General features: G+C 49.1%; 2 protein-coding genes across 3 annotated transcripts in view; both read left to right on the top strand.

Annotated features, from left to right (window-relative positions):
* Positions 1-1,117: 1,117 nt before the first annotated feature.
* On the top strand, positions 1,118-15,633 carry SF3B2 (splicing factor 3b subunit 2). Of its 2 annotated transcripts, none has more exons than XM_055314980.1 (22): positions 1,118-1,288; positions 1,456-1,502; positions 1,780-1,857; positions 2,584-2,832; positions 3,049-3,099; positions 4,061-4,178; positions 4,512-4,612; positions 4,941-5,037; positions 5,228-5,316; positions 5,679-5,894; positions 6,048-6,185; positions 6,355-6,435; positions 6,649-6,876; positions 7,705-7,854; positions 8,496-8,585; positions 8,697-8,804; positions 10,026-10,133; positions 10,405-10,547; positions 10,631-10,732; positions 14,679-14,778; positions 14,865-15,050; positions 15,390-15,633. In XM_055314980.1, the coding sequence occupies exons 1-22, from the start codon at positions 1,156-1,158 to the stop codon at positions 15,459-15,461; spliced, it is 2,685 nt and encodes an 894-aa protein (XP_055170955.1). In that variant the 5' UTR covers positions 1,118-1,155; the 3' UTR covers positions 15,462-15,633. The 2 variants fall into 2 exon arrangements, with proteins under 2 accessions (XP_055170955.1, XP_055170953.1); XM_055314978.1 differs by having other exon boundaries at positions 5,225-5,316.
* Positions 15,634-17,480: 1,847 nt separating this feature from the next.
* PACS1 (phosphofurin acidic cluster sorting protein 1) overlaps positions 17,481-19,417 on the top strand; it is a 142,826-nt gene continuing 140,889 nt past the window's right edge. Inside the window, exon 1 of the mRNA XM_055314625.1 lies at positions 17,481-18,012. Coding sequence (XP_055170600.1) covers positions 17,660-18,012 — 353 coding nt within the window. The 5' untranslated portion in view covers positions 17,481-17,659. The remainder of the gene's footprint in view (positions 18,013-19,417) is intronic.

Here is a 19,417-nt window from a genome sequence, read left to right as displayed (position 1 = left end):
CCAGCTCTCACTCAACACACACACACACAGGCAATGAGCCTGCCAGTGAGAGGACAGGGCTAGAATGGGAAGAGGATCTCAGAGCTAGTGGCAGAGATGGGAAGAGAAACTGAATTGATGGGTCAGGATAGAGAGAGATGGAAGCTACACAAGCAGGGAACATCTGCTCATCCCTCCCTCAGGTGCACAGGCGGTTGCTGCTGGTGCTGTTGGGGCAAGGAAGGCAGCGACGACTCTGCCAGTAGGCTGGTGGGGATAGGGGGAGAAAAAGTCCTGAGCTCATTTTTGGGACTAAAAAAGACGCATCCTGTCGCCCGAAAGATCGTTTCGTTTGTTTTCCCCATTAATCATTACTGAGCGCCTCTTGAACGCCAGGTGCTGCCAGACAGTAAAAAGACCAGGTCCCCTGGTCACGTTCTTGGGGAGGTGGGGCAAAGGGGCAAGAAAGAGTTTAAAACAAATGGTAAATGTTTGTACGTGTTACGGGAACTCCAAGGAAGGAAAGGAAAGCGGGAGAAAGGCTAGCGGAGACATCTGAGCCGGCCTGATAGGTGGAAAAAGGGGCTTTAGTGTGGCCCTTCCCCCCAGGTCGGCAGCTGGAGCTCAGCCCGCTCCCCTCCTGGCTCCGATTCTCTTTCAGCCCATTCATCCATGCGTGGGCCGGGGGTGGGCGGGCAGACAATCAGATACTGTTTTATCACAGGCATCGGCTGCAACCTCCCGCTTGGCGCCCACAACGCGCGGCCGCTGGCAGAATGAGTCCTTCAGGCCTCCCTGAGGAACGAAAGCGTCCGGGCCTCTCACGCCTGAGCTGAAAGCCTGGTCGGAAGGCTGGAGATCTGCGCTCCGGCGGGGACCATCTTTCCCCGCAGCCCCGCCCCTGCTCCAGCCCCCAGTGTTGCCGGTGCTTCAGCCCGGCACTGTGCTCGGGGAGCCGGAACCGCAGAGAACGGGACCTGCGTACTACAACTCCCAGAAGGCTTCGCGGCCTGGCATCCTGGGGACGCTTGGAGATCCGCAGGGGCTGGGCCGCAATGTGAACCGCCTGCCAATCCTCCAGCGGACGTGGCGTACGGCGCTGCCGGAAGTTCCGGCAAGTGGGCCCCAGGTCCGGTCCGGACTTCCGCGTTGGTCGCGCGCCTTCCTGCGGCTAAGATGGCGGCCGAGCATCCCGAGCCTCCCAAAGGAGAGTTGCAGCTGCCGCCGCCGCCACCTCCCGGTCACTATGGGGCTTGGGCTGCCCAGGAGCTTCAGGCCAAATTGGCGGAGATTGGAGCTCCGATCCAGGGTGAGGAGCTCGGGAGGTCAAGGGCCGGGGTAGCGTAGGCCCAGGGAGAAGCGGAGCCTGGTTACCCCGGAGACCCGGGGGGCGGAGGCGGACCGCTGGGGCCTGGCTTGGTCCCGCCGGCCGGCTTGGCCAGACCTACCCCGTTGATCTTGTGCTTTGCCCATCAGGGAGTCGCGAGGAGCTGGTGGAGCGGCTGCAGACCTACACGCGCCAGGTAAGTGTTGGCGGGACTTCAGGATAGGCCGAGTTTCTGAAGGCCTCCATGAGCCCTCAGGACTCGGTCTTAGCTTTTTATGTACCTTGCTGTTTCTGCTTGTTTTTTTCCATTACCTGACCAGTTGTAATCATTTCTGTATATATAGGTCTTCTGCAGTGCCTAGCTCAAGCTCTGGCAAATGGGCAGTGGGTAAATTTTGTTGAATGAATGGGAGCAATGACGTTTTGTGGAACAGCTCCTCTTGGACTGACCTGGAGTCCTTTCTCTTTTGCAGACTGGCATCGTGCTGAATCGCCCAGTTCTGAGAGGTGAAGATGGGGACAAAGCTGCTCCCCCTCCCATGTCCGCACAGGTAAGGAGGTGGTTCTACTTTATAAGATGACTTCTGTTCAGGGCAGCTCCTCTCACAGTTAGTGTGTTGGGGATGCCACTAACAGATTGGACAGGGAGAAATGGGAGCTCTTCAGTTCCCCTTTAGTCCTGATCCTTACCTCCTTACCCAGTGTCTGCTTCTCCAAATACTACCTGTCATTTAAGGTTTAGCTTAAGTAATTTAGAAGCCTGACTTGATTCTCCTTCAGCTAGAAATAGCTCTTTTTTGCCTTACCAGGCACAGTTCTCATTTTGTTCAGTGAGACATTATGGCTCACTCTCTTATTTTATTTCATATCTTTTATATTTAGTGAGCCATTGGGACACACTGGCTCCAGTTTATTTAAGTCTTCTCAACTTCCATTTCCTTTCTGAGCCAGGATTTGAATTTTTCTCTAGGACAAGACTCTGATCTGGGATCTATTGACTTCTGTGGGTGGGAGGAGGAGTTCCCAGGTGGCCATTAGAGGTGTCCTTGGATTTCTTGAAATTGTATGCACAATCTGTGTTCATGTTTTTCTGGGGAGAGAGTCAATAGCTTTCCTTGGTTGGTACCCCAAAGTTAGTATTCTTTTCTATCGGTATTATATTTTTTTGAATGCAGGAATTGTCACTTGACTTTGAATTTTAGTACCTGGCTCATAGTATCTGCAAATGTCTGCAGTAGATAAACAGTTCCTAGTGTATGTTGACTTTTTTTCCACAGCTTTCTGGGATTCCCATGCCACCACCACCCATGGGACTCCCCCCTCTGCAACCACCTCCACCACCCCCACCACCTCCACCAGGCCTTGGCCTTGGCTTTCCTATGGCAGTTGGTCCCCGCCCACCAAACTTGGGGCCACCTCCTCCTCTCCGCGTGGGTGAGCCTGTGGCTCTGTCAGAGGAGGAGCGGCTGAAGCTGGCGCAGCAACAGGCAGCATTGCTGATGCAGCAAGAGGAGCGTGCCAAACAGGTAGGGGAGGTGGCAGGTTGGGCATAGGTCTCATCAGGGTCCTAAAGGGGATTGAAGCCTTAGAGAAAGCTGGATCCTGGGGCCAAGCCTTCTGGGAAGTCTGGACCAACGACTGGAACACAGACCCCAGGCTGAAAGAGGACCCCCAGAAGCAGTGTTGTGGCAGCCTGGCCTGAGGGGTAGTGGTGCTGATGTGAGTTTGTTTTCTTTTTTAAGCAGGGAGATCATTCACTGAAGGAACATGAGCTTTTGGAGCAGCAGAAGCGGGTAATTCCCTCCATTGGCCGTCACTTCTAGTACTTAGTGTCCAAAATAAGATGCTCCATTCAAGTTTTCCATGGAGGTTACCTCATCCTTAAATTCCAGTATCTCCCAGATAATCCCATCTTTTCTGGAGCCCAGATTGGTAAACTACAGACTGTGACCTGATTTTGTATGGCCTGCAAGTTAAGAATGATGTTTCTATCTTTGGAGGATTGTTAGGAAAAAAAAATTAGCAAACCAAGAACATACTGCAACCCTTGCAATGGCCCATAAAGTCTAAGATATCTGTTGTTTAGTCCATTACAGAAAAAGTCTGATAATTCTTATTAGTCTTATGTGATATGATTTTAGATACCTATGAGAGGACTCTGGATTAATTTAGTCAATTGTGTGGGATTTAGACTAAATGTGATAGAGGTAGTTAGAGAATAATACATGAGACATGCAGTCCCAGAGGTGCACTCTATCAGTTGTTCCCTGCTGCATTACTGGAGATACTGAAAGTAAGCATTAACAGGAATAGATATGAAATTATGAAGTGCTGATTTTGCCTAGAATGTGTTAGATCTTAAGGAGCAGATAAAAGAAAAGAATTCATTGTTCCTTAGACATAACTTAATCTCTTGGGGGAAAAGCTCTTGTTAAAAAATAGAAGGCTGTGTGTAGTTAAATGTTAAATTCTCCGTTAGAAACCATGAGTTTCCCAGGTTTTTTTTTTTTTTTTTTTTTTTTTTTTTTTTTTTTTGCGTGTTATTTGCAGGGGTTTTCTTTTGTGATGAGAGGCCTCTTCCATTTGGATCAATAGTCCAATCACCCTTCCAGGGTGGGGATGGTGAGGATGTCAGAACTCAAGTGGTACCTGATTGTTCTTCTTTGGGCCTCCTGGCTAAAAGACTACATTTGCCAGAGGCTGCCTGACCAATGGATTTCCAAGCTGTGTATTCACTCCACATCTCTCTTATAGGCAGCTGTGCTCCTGGAGCAGGAACGTCAGCAGGAGATTGCCAAGATGGGCACCCCAGTCCCTCGGCCCCCACAAGACATGGGCCAGATTGGTGTTCGCACTCCTCTGGGTCCTCGAGGTAAGACCCTGGAAATGGAAGGGAAGGGAAAGGAGTGTGTTTGAAAAATCCTAAATGTAAGTACATATTCTTTGAAGTGCGTATATTGTAAGCATATAGTCCAATGAATTGTAATAAATTGAACAACCCCCACAACCAGCACTTAGAGGAAGAAACAAAATTAAAAAAAAAAAAAAGAAAAAAGAAAATAATACTAGTACCTTAGAGGTTCTCCTGGGCTCCTTCTAGCCACCCCTTTCCCTACGGGTTACCATTGAACTGATCTTTAGCAAGGAAGGTAATTTTTAAAATGAGCATTGTGTCTTCTGACACTGGATTTTTTTCTTCTCACAGTTGCTGCTCCAGTGGGCCCCACTCCCACTGTTTTGCCCATGGGGGCCCCGGTTCCCCGGCCTCGTGGTCCCCCGCCACCTCCTGGAGATGAGAATAGAGAGGTGAGATTGGTGATTTCTTTCTAGGGATAGGAGAGTGTGGTTTAGGAAGGGACTGTTTCTGGATTTTTAGAGAAGGATTCTGAGAGAAGATAGGAGGACTTCTGGGGCTGGGGGGCAGGTGAGAGCCATACTTCGTTAAAGCATATTTATGTAGGGCAGGAAGTGGGATTTGGGAGACATTTCTGGGGCAGGGTTCTGAGGGGTGCTGAGGGATGATTGGGCCAATTAGTATTGTTGCTTTTTGCTGTGTACATCTCCTGGCTGGCAGCCTTTCTAGTGCAAGAGATGGAAGTCTTGAGATCATCTCTGTCTGGGTTGTGTATGGCAGATGGATGACCCTTCTGTGGGACCCAAGATCCCCCAGGCTTTGGAAAAGATCCTGCAGCTGAAGGAAAGCCGTCAGGAAGAGATGAACTCTCAACAGGGTGAGTGTTTTGTGTTCCGAGGGTTGCAGGATGGAACCTGGAGAGGCAGGGGCCAAATCTGCATTCTTCCATCCCTTCCCTGAGGAGGGTTTGAGAGAGAAACTGGTTCTTGGTAAAGAGGAGTCCCTGTGGGCAAGTGTCAGGGTACCAATGTGAGGAGATTGATGGCCACTTTCCTCCCTTACAGAAGAAGAGGAAATGGAAACAGACACTCGCTCATCCCTGGGCCAGTCTGCGTCGGAGACTGAGGAGGACACTGTGTCTGTCTCCAAGAAAGAGGTATGGGATGGACCTGAGTCTGGAAAGAATGTCCGGGGACTAAAGTAGCACCAGTTTTAGGTGTCCAATGACCAATAGCTGCTGTTTGTGCCAGTTCCCAAGCATCTTATAGATATTTTGCATTTAATTATCATAAATCCTTGCAGTTCAGGGTACCGTGTGTGCTTGTGTTTTATAGTTGCAAATATTGAGATTTTGAGAGGTGCAGTAATTTACCAAGAGGTACACAGCTTGAGAGGGGCAGAACTTTGGAGACCTTTTCATGGTCTCTGTCCTCAGTCCCTTGGGGAAATTGGACGAGGAGATTAGGGGGCAGACATCATGCTTGGATTCTCCAACCCAGTTGGTTTTCCTTTTGCAAGAAAAACCGGAAGCGTCGGAACCGAAAGAAGAAGAAAAAGCCCCAGCGGGTTCGGGGGGTATCATCTGAGAGCTCCGGGGATCGAGAGAAAGAGTCAACCCGGTCCCGTGGCTCTGACTCCCCGGCAGCTGATGTTGAAATTGAGTATGTGACTGAGGAGCCTGAAATTTATGAGCCCAACTTCATCTTCTTCAAGAGGATCTTTGAGGCTTTCAAGGTACAGGGAGCAGTGCCTTAAGAAGAGGCAGAGCTGAGCAGGGAAGGGAAGGGGATGTGGAAGGATGTGGAAAGGAGGGCATCTTTTCAATGCTGCGTTCAGGAACTAGAGAGGGACACAGGGCTGGAGTTTTCATGTTGTCTGCCTCCTCAGCTCACTGATGACGTGAAGAAGGAGAAAGAGAAGGAGCCAGAGAAACTTGACAAACTGGAGAACTCTACGGCCCCCAAGAAGAAGGGCTTTGAGGAAGAGCACAAGGACAGTGATGACGATAGCAGTGATGACGAACAGGTGAGGCCCTCTTGTTCCTGGTCAGGGGATAGGGCTTCAAGATGGGTGGCTGAGATGCATCCAGTGGGGGATTATGATGAACTACTACAGAGAATCCCTTTGGGGTGAGCTGGGAAGTGTGATTCACACCTCAGAGTCCTGCTCAAAAGAAATAATGGTTTTGTTCTAGGAGAAGAAGCCAGAAGCCCCCAAGTTATCCAAGAAAAAGTTGCGCCGAATGAATCGCTTCACTGTGGCTGAACTGAAGCAGGTGAGACCTGAGTTCATCTAGCAGATCCTAGAGTGAGCATGGCTGGGAGTCCACATGAGAAGCTCCTACAAATCCACAGGGGTCTTGTTTTAGGGATAGGGAGGAAGGCTTTGAAGGAGGCCTGGGTCACCTAGGCACGTGTCCTCTGAGGAAGAGAAAGTTTTAGATCTGAGAGGTTACGGATTTCTAGTGGCATGTTGCTGTGTTTTCCAGCTTGTGGCTCGGCCTGATGTTGTGGAGATGCATGATGTTACTGCGCAGGACCCCAAGCTCTTGGTTCACCTCAAGGCCACTCGGAATTCTGTGCCTGTACCACGCCACTGGTGTTTTAAGCGCAAGTACCTACAGGGCAAACGAGGCATTGAGAAGCCCCCCTTTGAGCTGCCAGACTTCATCAAACGCACAGGCATCCAGGAGATGCGGGAGGCCCTGCAGGAGAAGGTAAGGGACTGGCCAGGGCTCAGATCTGCCCTGAAGATCCACATCCTTAACAGGAACCTATTTCAAAATTGGGAATGTGGTTCCCAAAGTCCATCTATTTCTCAATTGTCTAATAATCCATTTTCCAGAAGTCAGCACTGCATATGACACAGGGAGGGAAGGGTGGGAGGGAAAGATAGCAACTTCTGAAAAGCAGACCTGGCCTCCGTTTGGAGCTAGCTCTCCTGCCTCTTGCTGAGACTTCTGATTCCATGTGGCTCTGTTTGCCTCTTGTGTCCTCATTCCTCCTCTGCCTGCACTTTGGCAGCTCTTTGATCTGCACACAGTGACTCCTTTTTCCTACTTTGGCTATACTTGAAGTTCTGTGTTCCCAAGGGAGCCTGATGCACTTTGTGGCTAGAGATTCATGGTGGTTGTGTAACTTCTTAGATTTAAATTTTTAAATTAAATTTTTTGAGTAGATAATATTTGTGTGGGCTGCAAAACATTCAGGAGGTATAAAAGTACACGATGAAAACTGCCTCCCTGTTAGACTCCTGTCACCCAGTTCTCTCCAGAGGCAGCTAATGAGGTCAGTCTCTTGATCAGATGGCTTTAAAAAATATATTTATCAACGTACAGAGCTGAAAATGGTTTTCTATGATCCATCTGTTTTGCTAGATACAAATTATATAATTTTGAGAGGTTTGAGCAGGAAGGATTTTGGTGACTTCTGGAATGAGATCTATGAAGTTTCCCTTCATTTCTTTTGGGAGCGGAGAGCCAGATCTATAAAGAGCTGAACTGGGTGAATACTTTTTATGACCTGTCTTTTGGCATTCTCCACAGGAAGAACAGAAGACCATGAAGTCCAAAATGCGAGAGAAGGTTCGGCCCAAGATGGGAAAGATTGACATTGATTACCAGAAACTGCACGATGCTTTCTTCAAGTGGCAGACCAAGCCCAAGCTGACCATCCACGGGGACCTGTACTATGAGGTTCGGGGACAGGGCCTTTGGTCATGGCTGTGTAGCTCTTGGTGGAAAAGGCTTTCTTAGCTGATATAGAGGCTCCTCTTAGCCTTAGAATTTTCATTAACTCCTCCCGGATGGAATGGATTTGAAATCTTAAAGGAGGTAGTCTTTTTGGAGGAGAGATTGAGTCCATGTTTTGAAAGTGATAACTGAATAAGGGGCAGAGGTGCCAGGTGGTAGATGCTTTTAAGAAAAATTAGTATTGAGGGTGGGAGAAAGGTTTCTTTTTTTTCCTCTCTGGATCATTGAAATAGCAGTCACCACGATAGGGAATTTTCAAGGTGGAAGGATCTTGGAGATCATCCCATCAAGTGCCTTCATTTTACAGACAAGAAAGTAGGCCCTAAATCTGGCCGTGTTTTCTAAGTAGGTTCATGTCGGCACTGGGAGTCTCGCTTTTCTCCTCCTTCCTGGCCTTTATTCCTTTTCCTACTCTAGCCATGGAAAGGAGTGATGAGAAACAGCAGGCACTAGCGCAGCTCCCAGTAGGATTTTGTATCTGGTGTGGATTGGGACTTCTCATCTTTGTTTTTCTATCCTCTTGCTGTTGAATTCCCAGTGTGTGTCTGGCATTCATAATGCAGCGTCCTCTGCTTTTTTCTCAGGGGAAGGAGTTTGAAACACGACTGAAGGAGAAGAAGCCAGGAGATCTGTCTGATGAGCTACGGATTTCCTTGGGGATGCCAGTAGGACCAGTGAGTGCCAGTTACCTGACTGGGGATGCCAAGAAAAGGGTGGGAATTGGGGCAGAAGGGAGACAAAGGACAGGGCTGGGCAGATGGTATCCTGTTCTCTTTTTCTTGCAGAATGCTCACAAGGTCCCTCCGCCATGGCTGATTGCAATGCAGCGATATGGACCACCCCCATCGTACCCCAATTTGAAGATTCCTGGGCTGAACTCCCCCATACCCGAGGTGCGTGCTGGCCTTCCTTTCATTCTTATTTAACTAGAGGATGATTTTTTTTGTTGTTCTCTGATCCCACCGTATCTCCATCTCTCTCTCTCTCTCTCTCTCTCTGTTTTTCAAAAAAAGAGTAGCAGTTTTTGTTTTTTATAAAACCTGACATGCTCACCATAAAACAGTCAACAAGAATTGATAAGTCCAAAGAGGAAGACAAATCACTTATAATTTCACTCAGAAATAACCAGATTTAAAATTGGGTGAATGTGTTACCAGATATCTCTTGGGTATATACATGGCTGGACAGATAGAATTTTATCTCAAGAGTGGCATTACACTTTAATTTTTACATATGAAGTGTGAAATTAAAAAAAAAATTTTAAAAGATAGCAAAGTCATTAAGGTGAAAAAGAAGTAATTGTTAAACTTCAAGTAAAAATTTATCCCTTTTAAAAAATAGATTTTAAGTTGCCTGGATGGCTCAACAGTTGAGCATCTGCCTTCAGCTCAGGGTGTGATCTTGGGATCTAGGATTGAGTCCCACTTTGGGCTCCCTGTGGGGAGCCTGCTTCTCCCTCTGCCTGTGTCTCTGCTGCTCTCTCTCTCTCTCTGTGTCTATCATGAATGAATGAATAAATAAATAAATCTTAAAAAAAAAAAAGATTTTAAAAGCTTCCCCAAGTTAGGAAAAATCAGTAATAAGTTAGTCGTGTATTTTAAAGTACCTGATTGGGCAGCCCCAGTGGCTCAGCAGTTCAGCGCCGCCTTCAACCCAGGGTGTGATACTGGAGACCCAGGATCGAGTCCCACATCAGGCTTCCTGCATGGAGCCTGCTTCTCCCTATGCCTGTGCTCGCCTCTCTCTCCGCTCTCTCTCCTCTCTCTCTCTCTCTGTGTGTGTGTCTCTCTCATGAATAAATAATATCTTAAAAAAATAAAGTACCTGAATTACTTTCAGACAGTGTGGATTCTACCATGAAGGCTGAGGTTAGTTTTACCCTCTGCCTCTCATCTCCCCATCCTGCTGTCTCTGGGTTTTTTTTTTTTTTTTTTTTTTTTTTTTGCTTACTACTTCTGCTTTGTAATACCTCATAACTTTTAACTCTTCTCTGAAATCATAATTTCCAGTTACCAAGTGCTAGTTCTGTGCTTTGTAGTGTGACTTTTCTCCAGGGCTTCAGTATTTATTCTGGAGCTTAGTAGAGGAACTGATGTGCATTTCATCTCTTGCAGAGCTGTTCCTTTGGGTACCATGCTGGTGGCTGGGGCAAACCCCCAGTGGATGAGACTGGGAAACCACTCTATGGGGACGTGTTTGGAACCAATGCTGCTGAATTTCAGGTATAAGCTAAGGCTGTCTGTCTTCAGGTCAGGAAGTGGAGAGGTGGTTGGTTTATAGATTCATTGGCAGGGAGCTAGGTGTTTTGAAGTTCCAAAGTTGGAAAGAAGGCATGCATGTTCCTGAGATGTAAAGCAAGTTCCCTTCTAGAATAGGAGCTCTTGGTAGGCAGAGATTATTGTATTTACTTTTATATACATTCAGTTTGCAATAACTTGACACATGATAGGTACATAGTAAATGTTGGCTGAATGAATGAATGATCTCTTTCAGACCAAGACTGAGGAAGAGGAGATTGATAGGACTCCTTGGGGGGAGCTGGAGCCATCGGATGAAGAGTCTTCAGAAGAAGAGGAAGAGGAGGAAAGTGATGAGGACAAACCAGATGAGACAGGCTTTATTACCCCTGCAGACAGGTGGGGAGAGCAGAGTCGGCCTCTTAAGTGGTTTATCATTGGGGGCCTTCTCTTTACTCCAGAGCTTGTTTCTCTCTTCACAGTGGCCTTATTACTCCTGGAGGGTTCTCATCAGTGCCGGCTGGAATGGAGACCCCTGAACTCATTGAGTTGAGGAAGAAGAAGATTGAGGAAGCAATGGACGGGTGAGGGAACCAGGCAGGGCTGAGAGGGAATGTCTTCCTTGTCCCTTCAGCTTCTGGGTTAGCCAGCTGACTTGTCCTACACCCCCCCATAAGCCCCCCACTCCCCTGCTTCTTTCCCCACCTTGTGAACCAATTATCGAACACCAGCTCTGTGCCAGGCCCTGCTTTAGGCAGTGAAAAACACAAGGTAAGCAGTTCCTCAGAGAACAAGGTAATTTCAGCTAGGGATAGTATGGTGAAGCAAAGTCAACTAGGTTAATGGGATGTGGAGAGATTTAGGGGGTGGGGGTGGGGAGGGGAGGTCTTTGAGAAGGTCTCATTGAGGTATTTGAGCCAAGAGCTGAATGTTAAGAAAGATCTAGCCACATGGTGATCTGGGGCAGAAGGAACCTAAGTGCCTAAGACAGGCATGGGTTTCGTCTAGTCTTGCAATGGAAACTCTCTTATTAGTTATATAAATGTGTAGGAGTGTTAAGTCTTCTTGATGAATTGACCCCTTTTTCATGAGGTGGTCTTCTCTTTGCCCATTCTGTACTTTGTTCCATTTTCCCATTTGTCTACATTTTAGATTAATTGAACATTTTTTTATGACTCCACTTTGTCTCCTTTATTGACTTTCTTTTTTAAAGATTGTATTTATTTATTCATGAGAGACACACACAGAGAGGCAGAGACATAGGCAGAGAAGCAGGCCTCTCTGCAGGGACCCTGATGGTGGGACTTGATCCTGGAACTCCAGGATCACGCCCTGAGCCGAAGGCAGACGCTCAACTGCTAAGCCATCCAGGCGTCCCTCCTTTGTTGACTTATTAACTAGAAAGCTCTGTTTTGTTATTTTTAGTGGTTGTAGGGTTTATAATATCCATCTTTATCACAATCTACTTTCAAGTGATAATGCTGCTTGTGGAGAGTAGTGAGCACCTAACAACAGTATACTTCCATTCCTTTCTTCCCAACCTTTGCACTGTTGTGGTTTTTTGCTTTTACATGTTATAAATCCTATACTATGGTTATTTTTGTTTAAATGGTCAGTTACCCTTTTTTTTTTAATTAGTTATCTTTTAGAGAGATTTAAGTAATTAGTTGAATATTAACTCATGTAATTACCATTGTCAGTGTTCTTTTTCTTTCATTTCTTTGTGTGTATCCAGGTAGCATTTTCCTTTCACCTGAAAGGGATCCTTCAGCATTTCTTGTTGTGGGTCTGCAGGTCATGAACTCTTTTAACATTGGCAGTCTAGGGGATCCCTGGGTGGCGCAGCGGTTTGGCGCCTGCCTTTGGCCCGGGGCGCGATCCTGGAGACCCGGGATTGAGTCCCACGTCGGGCTCCCGGTGCATGGAGCCTGCTTCTCCCTCTGCCTGTGTCTCTGCCTCTCTCTCTCTCTGTGTGACTATCATAAATAAATAAAAATTAAAAAAAATAAAATAAAGACTTAAAAAAAAATTGGCAGTCTAAATTTTCATTTAGCCTTTTGAAAGATGTATTTTATCTTATTTAAATTTTATTTTTTTTAAGATTTTACTTATTTATTCATGAGAAACACAGAAAAAGAGAGGCAGAGACACAGGCAGAGGGAGAAGCAGACTCCATGCAGGGAGCCCCACACGGGACTCAGTCCTGTGACTCCAGGATCAGGCCCTGGGCTGAAGGCAGGTGCTAAGCCACTGAGCCACCCAGGGATCCCCTTAAATGCCTTTTTGAAAGATTTTTATTTTGGTCAGGAATAGGATTTTAGGTTGACAGTAGTTTTTTTACTTTCAGTACTTTATTTTGGGGTAGGGGGCAGAGGGAAAGGGAGAGAGAATCCCAAGCAGGCTCCATGCCCATCACGGAGCCCCGCATGGGGCTCGATCTCACAACCCTGAGATCATAACCTGAGCCAAAATCAAGAGTCAGACACTGACTGAGTTACCCAGGTGCCCCTCTCCAAATATATTTTCTGTGCCCATTGCTTTCTCCTCTCCTTTGGCAACTTCAGTTATATATGTGTTAGATCTCTTGAAGTTGCCCTCCTGCTCACTGATGCTCTGTTCATTTTGAGAATATCTCTTCTCTTTGTATTTCTTTTTTCTTTTTCTTTTTTTAAGATTTATTTATTTTTTTTGAGAGAGAGAACATGTACAAGCGGGAGGGATAGAAGGAGAAGGAAAGAGAATCCCAAGCTGACTCCTCACTGAATGTGGATCTTCATGTGGGACTTGATCTCATGACCCTGAGATCACAACCTGAGCTGAAATGAAGAGTTGGACGCTTAAGTGATTGTACCACCCAGGTGCCCCACATGCTTGTTAATATTTGTTTGAAAGCCAGACTTCGTAAAACATACCCTGTTGGGTGCAGGGTTCTTTTGTATTCCTACAAATCTTTGGCTCTGTTAGGTACACAGTTAAGGTACTGGGAAACAGTTTGATTCTCTCAGGTGTTGCTTTTCAGGTTCATGAGGCAGGACAGAAGCAGTGTGTGGTCTTCTGTGCTACTAGGCCCAGGACCCTCTGTGTACTCTCCCCAATGTCCTGTTAGGAGCATCTTTAGTTAGGCTGGTGGGTTAGGCACTATTCCCAGTCCCATGTAGGCAGCAGGCACTGTCCCCACCAGTCCTTTTGGGTGGTGCTTTCTGTGGCTCTCTGACACTTCACTCACCTGAGGACTGAGGACGACCTTCTTAAGGCCTCCTGAGTTCTTGAGGCTCTGTACTGCCATCTCTTCCCTAGAACTCTGTCCTGTGATCTCTAGCTGTCTGGGTCTCTCTGGACTTTGCACTTCATCCCTTTAACTCCGTCAATTTGGGTCCTCTGGGCTCTCCATGGGTTCCCCCTGTTCATTCTGTAGCTTGCAGGCTCTCTCAGTATAGCAGGCAGGGCACCTGAAGGACACGCCTTTTTCGTTGCCTGTCTCATGAGTTACTCTCCTTTGTTACCTGATGTCCAGTGACTTGAAGACTTTTGTTTCATGTGTTTTGCCCATTTTTTTGGTCATGTCAGGTGGGAGGGTAAATCTGGTCCCTGTTACCCCTTCTGCAGAAGTCTCAGGCTTTGCATATTTAGGGAAGAAAGAAAAGAAGGGTCCTGTGATTGGAGAACAAGGATTAGGTAAGGGGACCAGGTTATGAACCCTGTCATGTAAGGAGGTTGGGTTTATTCAAATAATCAGAAGCCTCAGGATTTTTTTTTCTTAAGATTTATTTATTTACTTATGAGAGAGAGAGAGAGAGAGAGGTAGAGACACAGGAGGAGGGAGGAGTAGGCTCCATGCTGGGAGCCTGACATGGGACTCGATCCCGGAACTCCAGGATCGCGCCCTGGGCCAAAGGCAGGTGCTAAACCGCTGAGCCACCCAGGGATTCCCAGAAGCCTCAGGATTTTGAGCAAAGGACCTGAACTGTTTTAAGGTGTTCACTCTGGCTGCTACATGAGAATAAATTGTTACCTGTTTCAGGGTGAGAGGTGGGGCGAGGTCTAGGTTGATATTGGTGGATTTGCTCTTTTGTGTTTTGTGTGGAATCCTTGAAATACATGGGGAGAGTGGCTCAGATGGTTCTTGCGCCATAGGAAGTACTGGGAGTTTGAGTTCTCTATTTTAGAGCTCTGGGCAAAACTTTGGGTAGGAGCTTTTGTAGTCTCCTTTCTCCTGCCATCTTCTCTGTACCACAGTTCTTTCAGAAACTTTCAGCCTGACCCTTAGACCTTCTTTACGTGTGGGAATCTTGTTCTCTGATCTTCTAAACTTGGTTCAGGAGATCCTTTAACTCAGTCCCCATATTCCTTCCAGGCTGTATTTCCTGCACTCAGCACCTACCCACTCCTTGCTTCTCATGGGCCTCCACGACCTGCAAAGGAAGTCTAGGCATTGTTTATCCTCTGGGAGCTAGGTGGAGGTGCTGCTTGTATGCTCTTTGCTTCCCTTTCTGGAGCCCTTTTAGGGCCTGACCTCATTGTCCTTTGCAGAAGTGAGACACCTCAGCTGTTCACTGTGTTGCCAGAGAAGAGAACGGCCACTGTTGGGGGAGCCATGATGGGATCAACCCACATCTATGACATGTCCACGGTGAGCACTTTTGGGGGCTGGGAAAGGGGGCGGAAACAAAGTCTTCTAAGTCTCTCTGTAGATGACAAGATTGATCCCTTTGCTAGGTTATGAGTCGGAAGGGCCCAGCTCCCGAGCTACAAGGTGTGGAAGTGGCCCTGGCACCTGAAGAGTTGGAGCTGGATCCCATGGCCATGACCCAGAAGTATGAGGAGCATGTGCGGGAGCAGCAGGCACAGGTGGAGAAGGAAGACTTTAGTGACATGGTGGCTGAGCATGCTGCCAAACAGAAGGTAGGAGGTCATGAGAACCCAGCTGGGTGTGAGCCAGGGAGTAGATACCAGGGACTCCTTTTTCAGCGACGTTGTGTCCTTGAATACGAGAATGAGGGTGCACTCAGTGTCTGCTGCCCTGAGCTTCCCTGGTGCTGGAAACCTTAGAAATCCTCTGGTGGGCTGCCCTCTTTAAGATGATGAAACTAAGGCACAGGGAGGGGAACTCACCCAAGTCTGAGACTCCAGTTTTAGCACTGTTTCCATAGACCTATGGGGCTGAGTCAGGTTGCCCATCCTTGTCTTGGGGATCAGTGGTGGCTTTACCTTTTGTAACCTGTTTCTCTTTCTTTCTTCTAGCAAAAGAAACGGAAAGCTCAGCCCCAGGACAGCCGTGGGGGCAGCAAGAAATATAAGGAGTTCAAATTTTAGGTCTCCCTCACACACCTGGTCTCCTTTAGGCCTTTTGGATGCTTGGGCTTCACACATGGTCCCCAAGAGCCAGCTCTCCCACAATTCCCAAGGGCTTGTCATTTCATGTTCTTATTTTAGACCTGTTTTGTAAATAAAACTGTTTCCCACGGAAAGAGATGCATATGCAACACTTCTGATCCTCCTTCGTCTTTTAACCCCCTTGTGCAGAAGGACTAAAACAGGCTTTTTCTGCAACTTCAGGGCTGCCCCAGTGACCAGGGGCATGCACCTGGATCAGATGCTGCAGTTGAGACTGGTGATAAAGTGAAAGCCATGCTGAAATTGTGCCTCACCACTGCCTTTTTTTTTTTTTTTAATTTTATTTATTTATGATAGTCATACAGAGAGAAAGAGAGGCAGAGACACAGGCAGAGGGGGAAGCAGGCTCCATGCACTGGGAGCGCGACGTGGGATTCAATCCCGGGTCTCCAGGATCGCGCCCTGGGCCAAAGGCAGGCGCCAAACCGCTGTGCCACCCAGGGATCCCACTGCCAGTTTTTCTAAGAGGGCTCTCGGGGAAGTACCTCTAGGCCTGGTTTGACCTTACTTTGTCCTTGGAGACTAAAAATAGCCAGCTTAGCACCCTGGCTGGGCTGAGGAAGTGCAGTGGGCTTGGGAAGTAGGCCAGGTCAGGCCTTCCTATAGACCTATGGTCAAAAGAGTCCCAAGTCCATACCTTGGGGAGAACACAGCTCAAATCTAGAATGTCCTGAGTCCATATGAACCCCTGAATAGTTTCAGTCACTCACTTGGGGGGGTGAGGAAGGCTTGCTTTCTTCAGGTTGTCTGGTCCCAAGAAGTCTTCCCAACAGGCTACACTAGGTTGGACTTCAGGGCCCAACAGGCATTTGCTCGATGCGGAGGAGAAAAGTCATACTGTTGTACTACTAGTATTCCTTTGCCCTAAGGGCACCAACTGAGGTGCGGATGTCAGGAGGCTTCAAGATGGTTTCTGGAGGTGATGGATGGGGGAGTAGTGTGGGAGATCCTGTGTTGCACAGATTAAGCTAGGTCTTGGAAGGAGTAGAACGTTAGAGATTAAGCAGGGCAGCCCAGGTGGCTCCGGGGTTTAGCGCCGCCTTTGGCCCAGGGCGTGATCCTGGGGATCTGGGATCGAGTACCACGTGGGGCTCCCTGCATGGAGCCTGCTTCTCCCTCTGCTGTATCTGCCCGCCCCCCCAAGAATAAATAAAATCTTTTTAAAAAGATTAAACAGTGAAGCGGAGAAAACATGACCAGTAGAAGAAATTGAGGGCAGAGATGGGGGGGGGGGGCGTTTGTAACTCTATAATGCTTCTTTGGGGGAGGGGAGCCACAGGACAGAAAAGGAGGCTCCAGATGGGCCACAGCTTAGCTTTAGATTTCATCCTTGTCAGGGCCTCTCAGACTCTAGGTCCCGGAGCCCCTGCCTACGGTGGAGAGAAGCGGGGACGGAAACTTCACCGCCCACAGGCAGGCGGGCCGACCACTGGGTCTCCACCACTCCCTTTGTAGGTCGTGAAGAAACCCCGGGGCGGCAGAGCAAGGGGCCAAGTAGCCTGGCGCGACGCGGGTTTCGCCCGGCGGCCGCCGCCGCCGCTTCTGCCTCGGTTCTGGGGACCCGAGGGTCCTGAGGCACGCTCCCGCGGCAGCCCTCTCCTGGCCGGGGCCGCGCCCCGGAAAAGCGGAGTTTCCGCCGGCCAGGCTATTGCTGCCGTGAGGACTACGGGGGAGGGGAGAACCGGGCGGGCTGCCTGCGGCCCACGCCTCGGATGTGAGGGCAGGGTCCGGCCGGGATCCGCCGGGTGGAGGACCCTCCTCCTAGGGAGCGAGGGGAGCGCGCCCACGGGCTCGCCAGGGGCGCGAGCGCGAGTCCGGGCCCCGCCCCTTGGTGTTGGGTGGGGTCGGCGCCAGCCGGAGCTCCCCGCCCCCGCGGACACGCCCACCCAGTGTCTCGGCGGCGCGAGCCGCAACAGGCAGCGGCGGGCGAGCGCGAGGACCGCGCGCCGAGAGGCCCCGCGCGTGCGTGCAGCCTCTCGCTTGCTCGCTCGCGCGCTCGGGCGGGCGGGCTGAGGAGACGAGTTGAGCCCTCGCCGCCGCGGTGGGAGAAGCCTGGGCGTCCCCTTGGCGTCGCCCCGATCCCCGTAACCCCCGCGCCCCTTACCCCTGGCCCGGCCATGGCTGAACGCGGAGGGGCGGGCGGTGGTCCTGGAGTCTCCGGGGGCGGCAGCGGCCAGCGAGGCTCAGGGGTCGCCCAGTCCCCGCAACAGCAGCAGCCGCCGCAGCAGCCGACGCCTCAGCAGCCGACGCCCCCCAAGCTGGCCCAGGCCACCTCGTCGTCGTCCTCGTCCACCTCGGCGGCGGCCGCCTCCTCCTCGTCCTCGTCCACCTCCACCTCCATGGCCGTCGTGGTGGCCTCCGGCTCCGCGCCTCCTGGCGGCCCCGGGCCAGGCCGCACCCCCGCCCCAGTGCAGATGAACCTGTACGCCACCTGGGAGGTGGATCGGAGCTCGTCCAGCTGCGTGCCCAGGTGAGCGGCGGGCGGGGGGGGATTGGGCCCTCCGGGCCGCAGGGCCGGGTCTGTGACAGGCCCCCCGCCTTCTCATTCCTCCGGGTCTCAGTGCCCAGGGGAGCGTCCCCTCCCTGGATTCCCCCTGGCTCCTTCCTGCGGGGACCCCGCCCTCTCCTGTCAGCACCACCTTCTGCCTCGGCCGGGACCACCTTCTTCCCCTCCCCGATTGGGGCCTTCTGGACTCTCAGCCTGGGGCCTTCTCTCCTCTCCTCGATCTGACCGAATCTGGCCTTCCTGACGGTCAGTTTCCCTGCGAATGTCACAGACTCTTTTCCCTGCTTCGTTGGCGCCCGTGGGCTGTACATATGTTACATAGTTGTGGTGTAGATGTCTTTTGATATTATTATTTCTCAATATACTCAGCGTGTGCCAAACTTGGTTGTCGTCTTCTGCCAGGTAAAGCCCGTATAGTAACCCTTGAGGCTTCTCGTTAGTCTTCCACAGGCACACGTTGATTTGTGCTACAGATTACACACATTCTCTCCTGGCCTTTGCTCTTGTAAAAGTCCTATTTAGTGTGTCTTTAAGTGTATTTTTCATCCCCCCCCCCCCGTTCCTCCCCAGTAGCTAGTCACAAATTCTCTTAGCCATGGAGGGCTTCTTAAAATTACTGCCTTGTTCCTAAATTAAATCCATTCCTCTGTCTTTTGGAACCCTCTGGGGACTTTCCTTTCATTGGTAAAATATGCCTGAGTTTGTGATGTTTTCTGTTTATGTATTGGCAAAGCAGTCTTTCTCCAACTCTTTGGGGACAGGATACAGTGTCTTACAGTTTACCCGTTGAACAGACACTGTGGAACTGGTTTCACCCAGTAAGTCCAGAAAAGTGCCTGGAGGTGATCTTTTCCTCACCTCTAAACTGAACTGATTCTGTTTGTTGCCTTAGAGTTTTGGACTCCTTATTCTATTAGCCCAGCCTTGGGTAGTTGGATGTATAAGTGGGGGTTAGGAAGTATTGTCTGGTTCCAGCCTCAACTCTATTTATTTCCACTTCCCTTTATTTTGAATTATTTCTTGCATACAAAATTATACACACACACACACACACACACACACACACAGTTATCTCCTAGATAGGGTATTTTACAAAATGATGAAAAGTATAATTCTATACTTGACTCATCTTAAGAAATAGAGCATTATAAGTTATGTTGAAACCTTCCGGATGCCCCCTTCCTGACCATATCTTCTACTTCCCCCCACAAAGGTAAACACTGTCCTGAATTGTGTGTTTATTATTTCCCTTGTCTTTTAAAAATAGTTTTATTGCATGCGTGCATCTTTAAACAATATTTTTAGTTTAGAGTGTTTTTGAAGTTTATGTAAGTGCCGCCATACTGTATGTGTTCTGTGAATTAATTCA

This window comes from Nyctereutes procyonoides, unplaced genomic scaffold, assembly GCF_905146905.1.
Source record: "Nyctereutes procyonoides isolate TBG_1078 unplaced genomic scaffold, NYPRO_anot_genome, whole genome shotgun sequence".
In the NCBI taxonomy this organism is placed as follows: domain Eukaryota; kingdom Metazoa; phylum Chordata; class Mammalia; order Carnivora; family Canidae; genus Nyctereutes; species Nyctereutes procyonoides.
Note: the sequence above shows the minus strand (reverse complement) of the source record. Positions and strands in the feature narration are given on the sequence as shown.

What these genes read in the sequence shown, in the direction of transcription:
- SF3B2 (XM_055314978.1), top strand. Translation starts at nt 1,156, where the DNA reads ATGGCGGCCGAGCATCCCGAGCCTCCCAAAGGAGAGTTGCAGCTGCCG. An exon ending in TGCAGACCTACACGCGCCAG is followed by an intron (nt 1,503 to 1,779) that starts GTAAGTGTTGGC and finishes TCTCTTTTGCAG; the next exon opens with ACTGGCATCGTGCTGAATCG. An exon ending in CACTCCTCTGGGTCCTCGAG is followed by an intron (nt 4,179 to 4,511) that starts GTAAGACCCTGG and finishes TTCTTCTCACAG; the next exon opens with TTGCTGCTCCAGTGGGCCCC.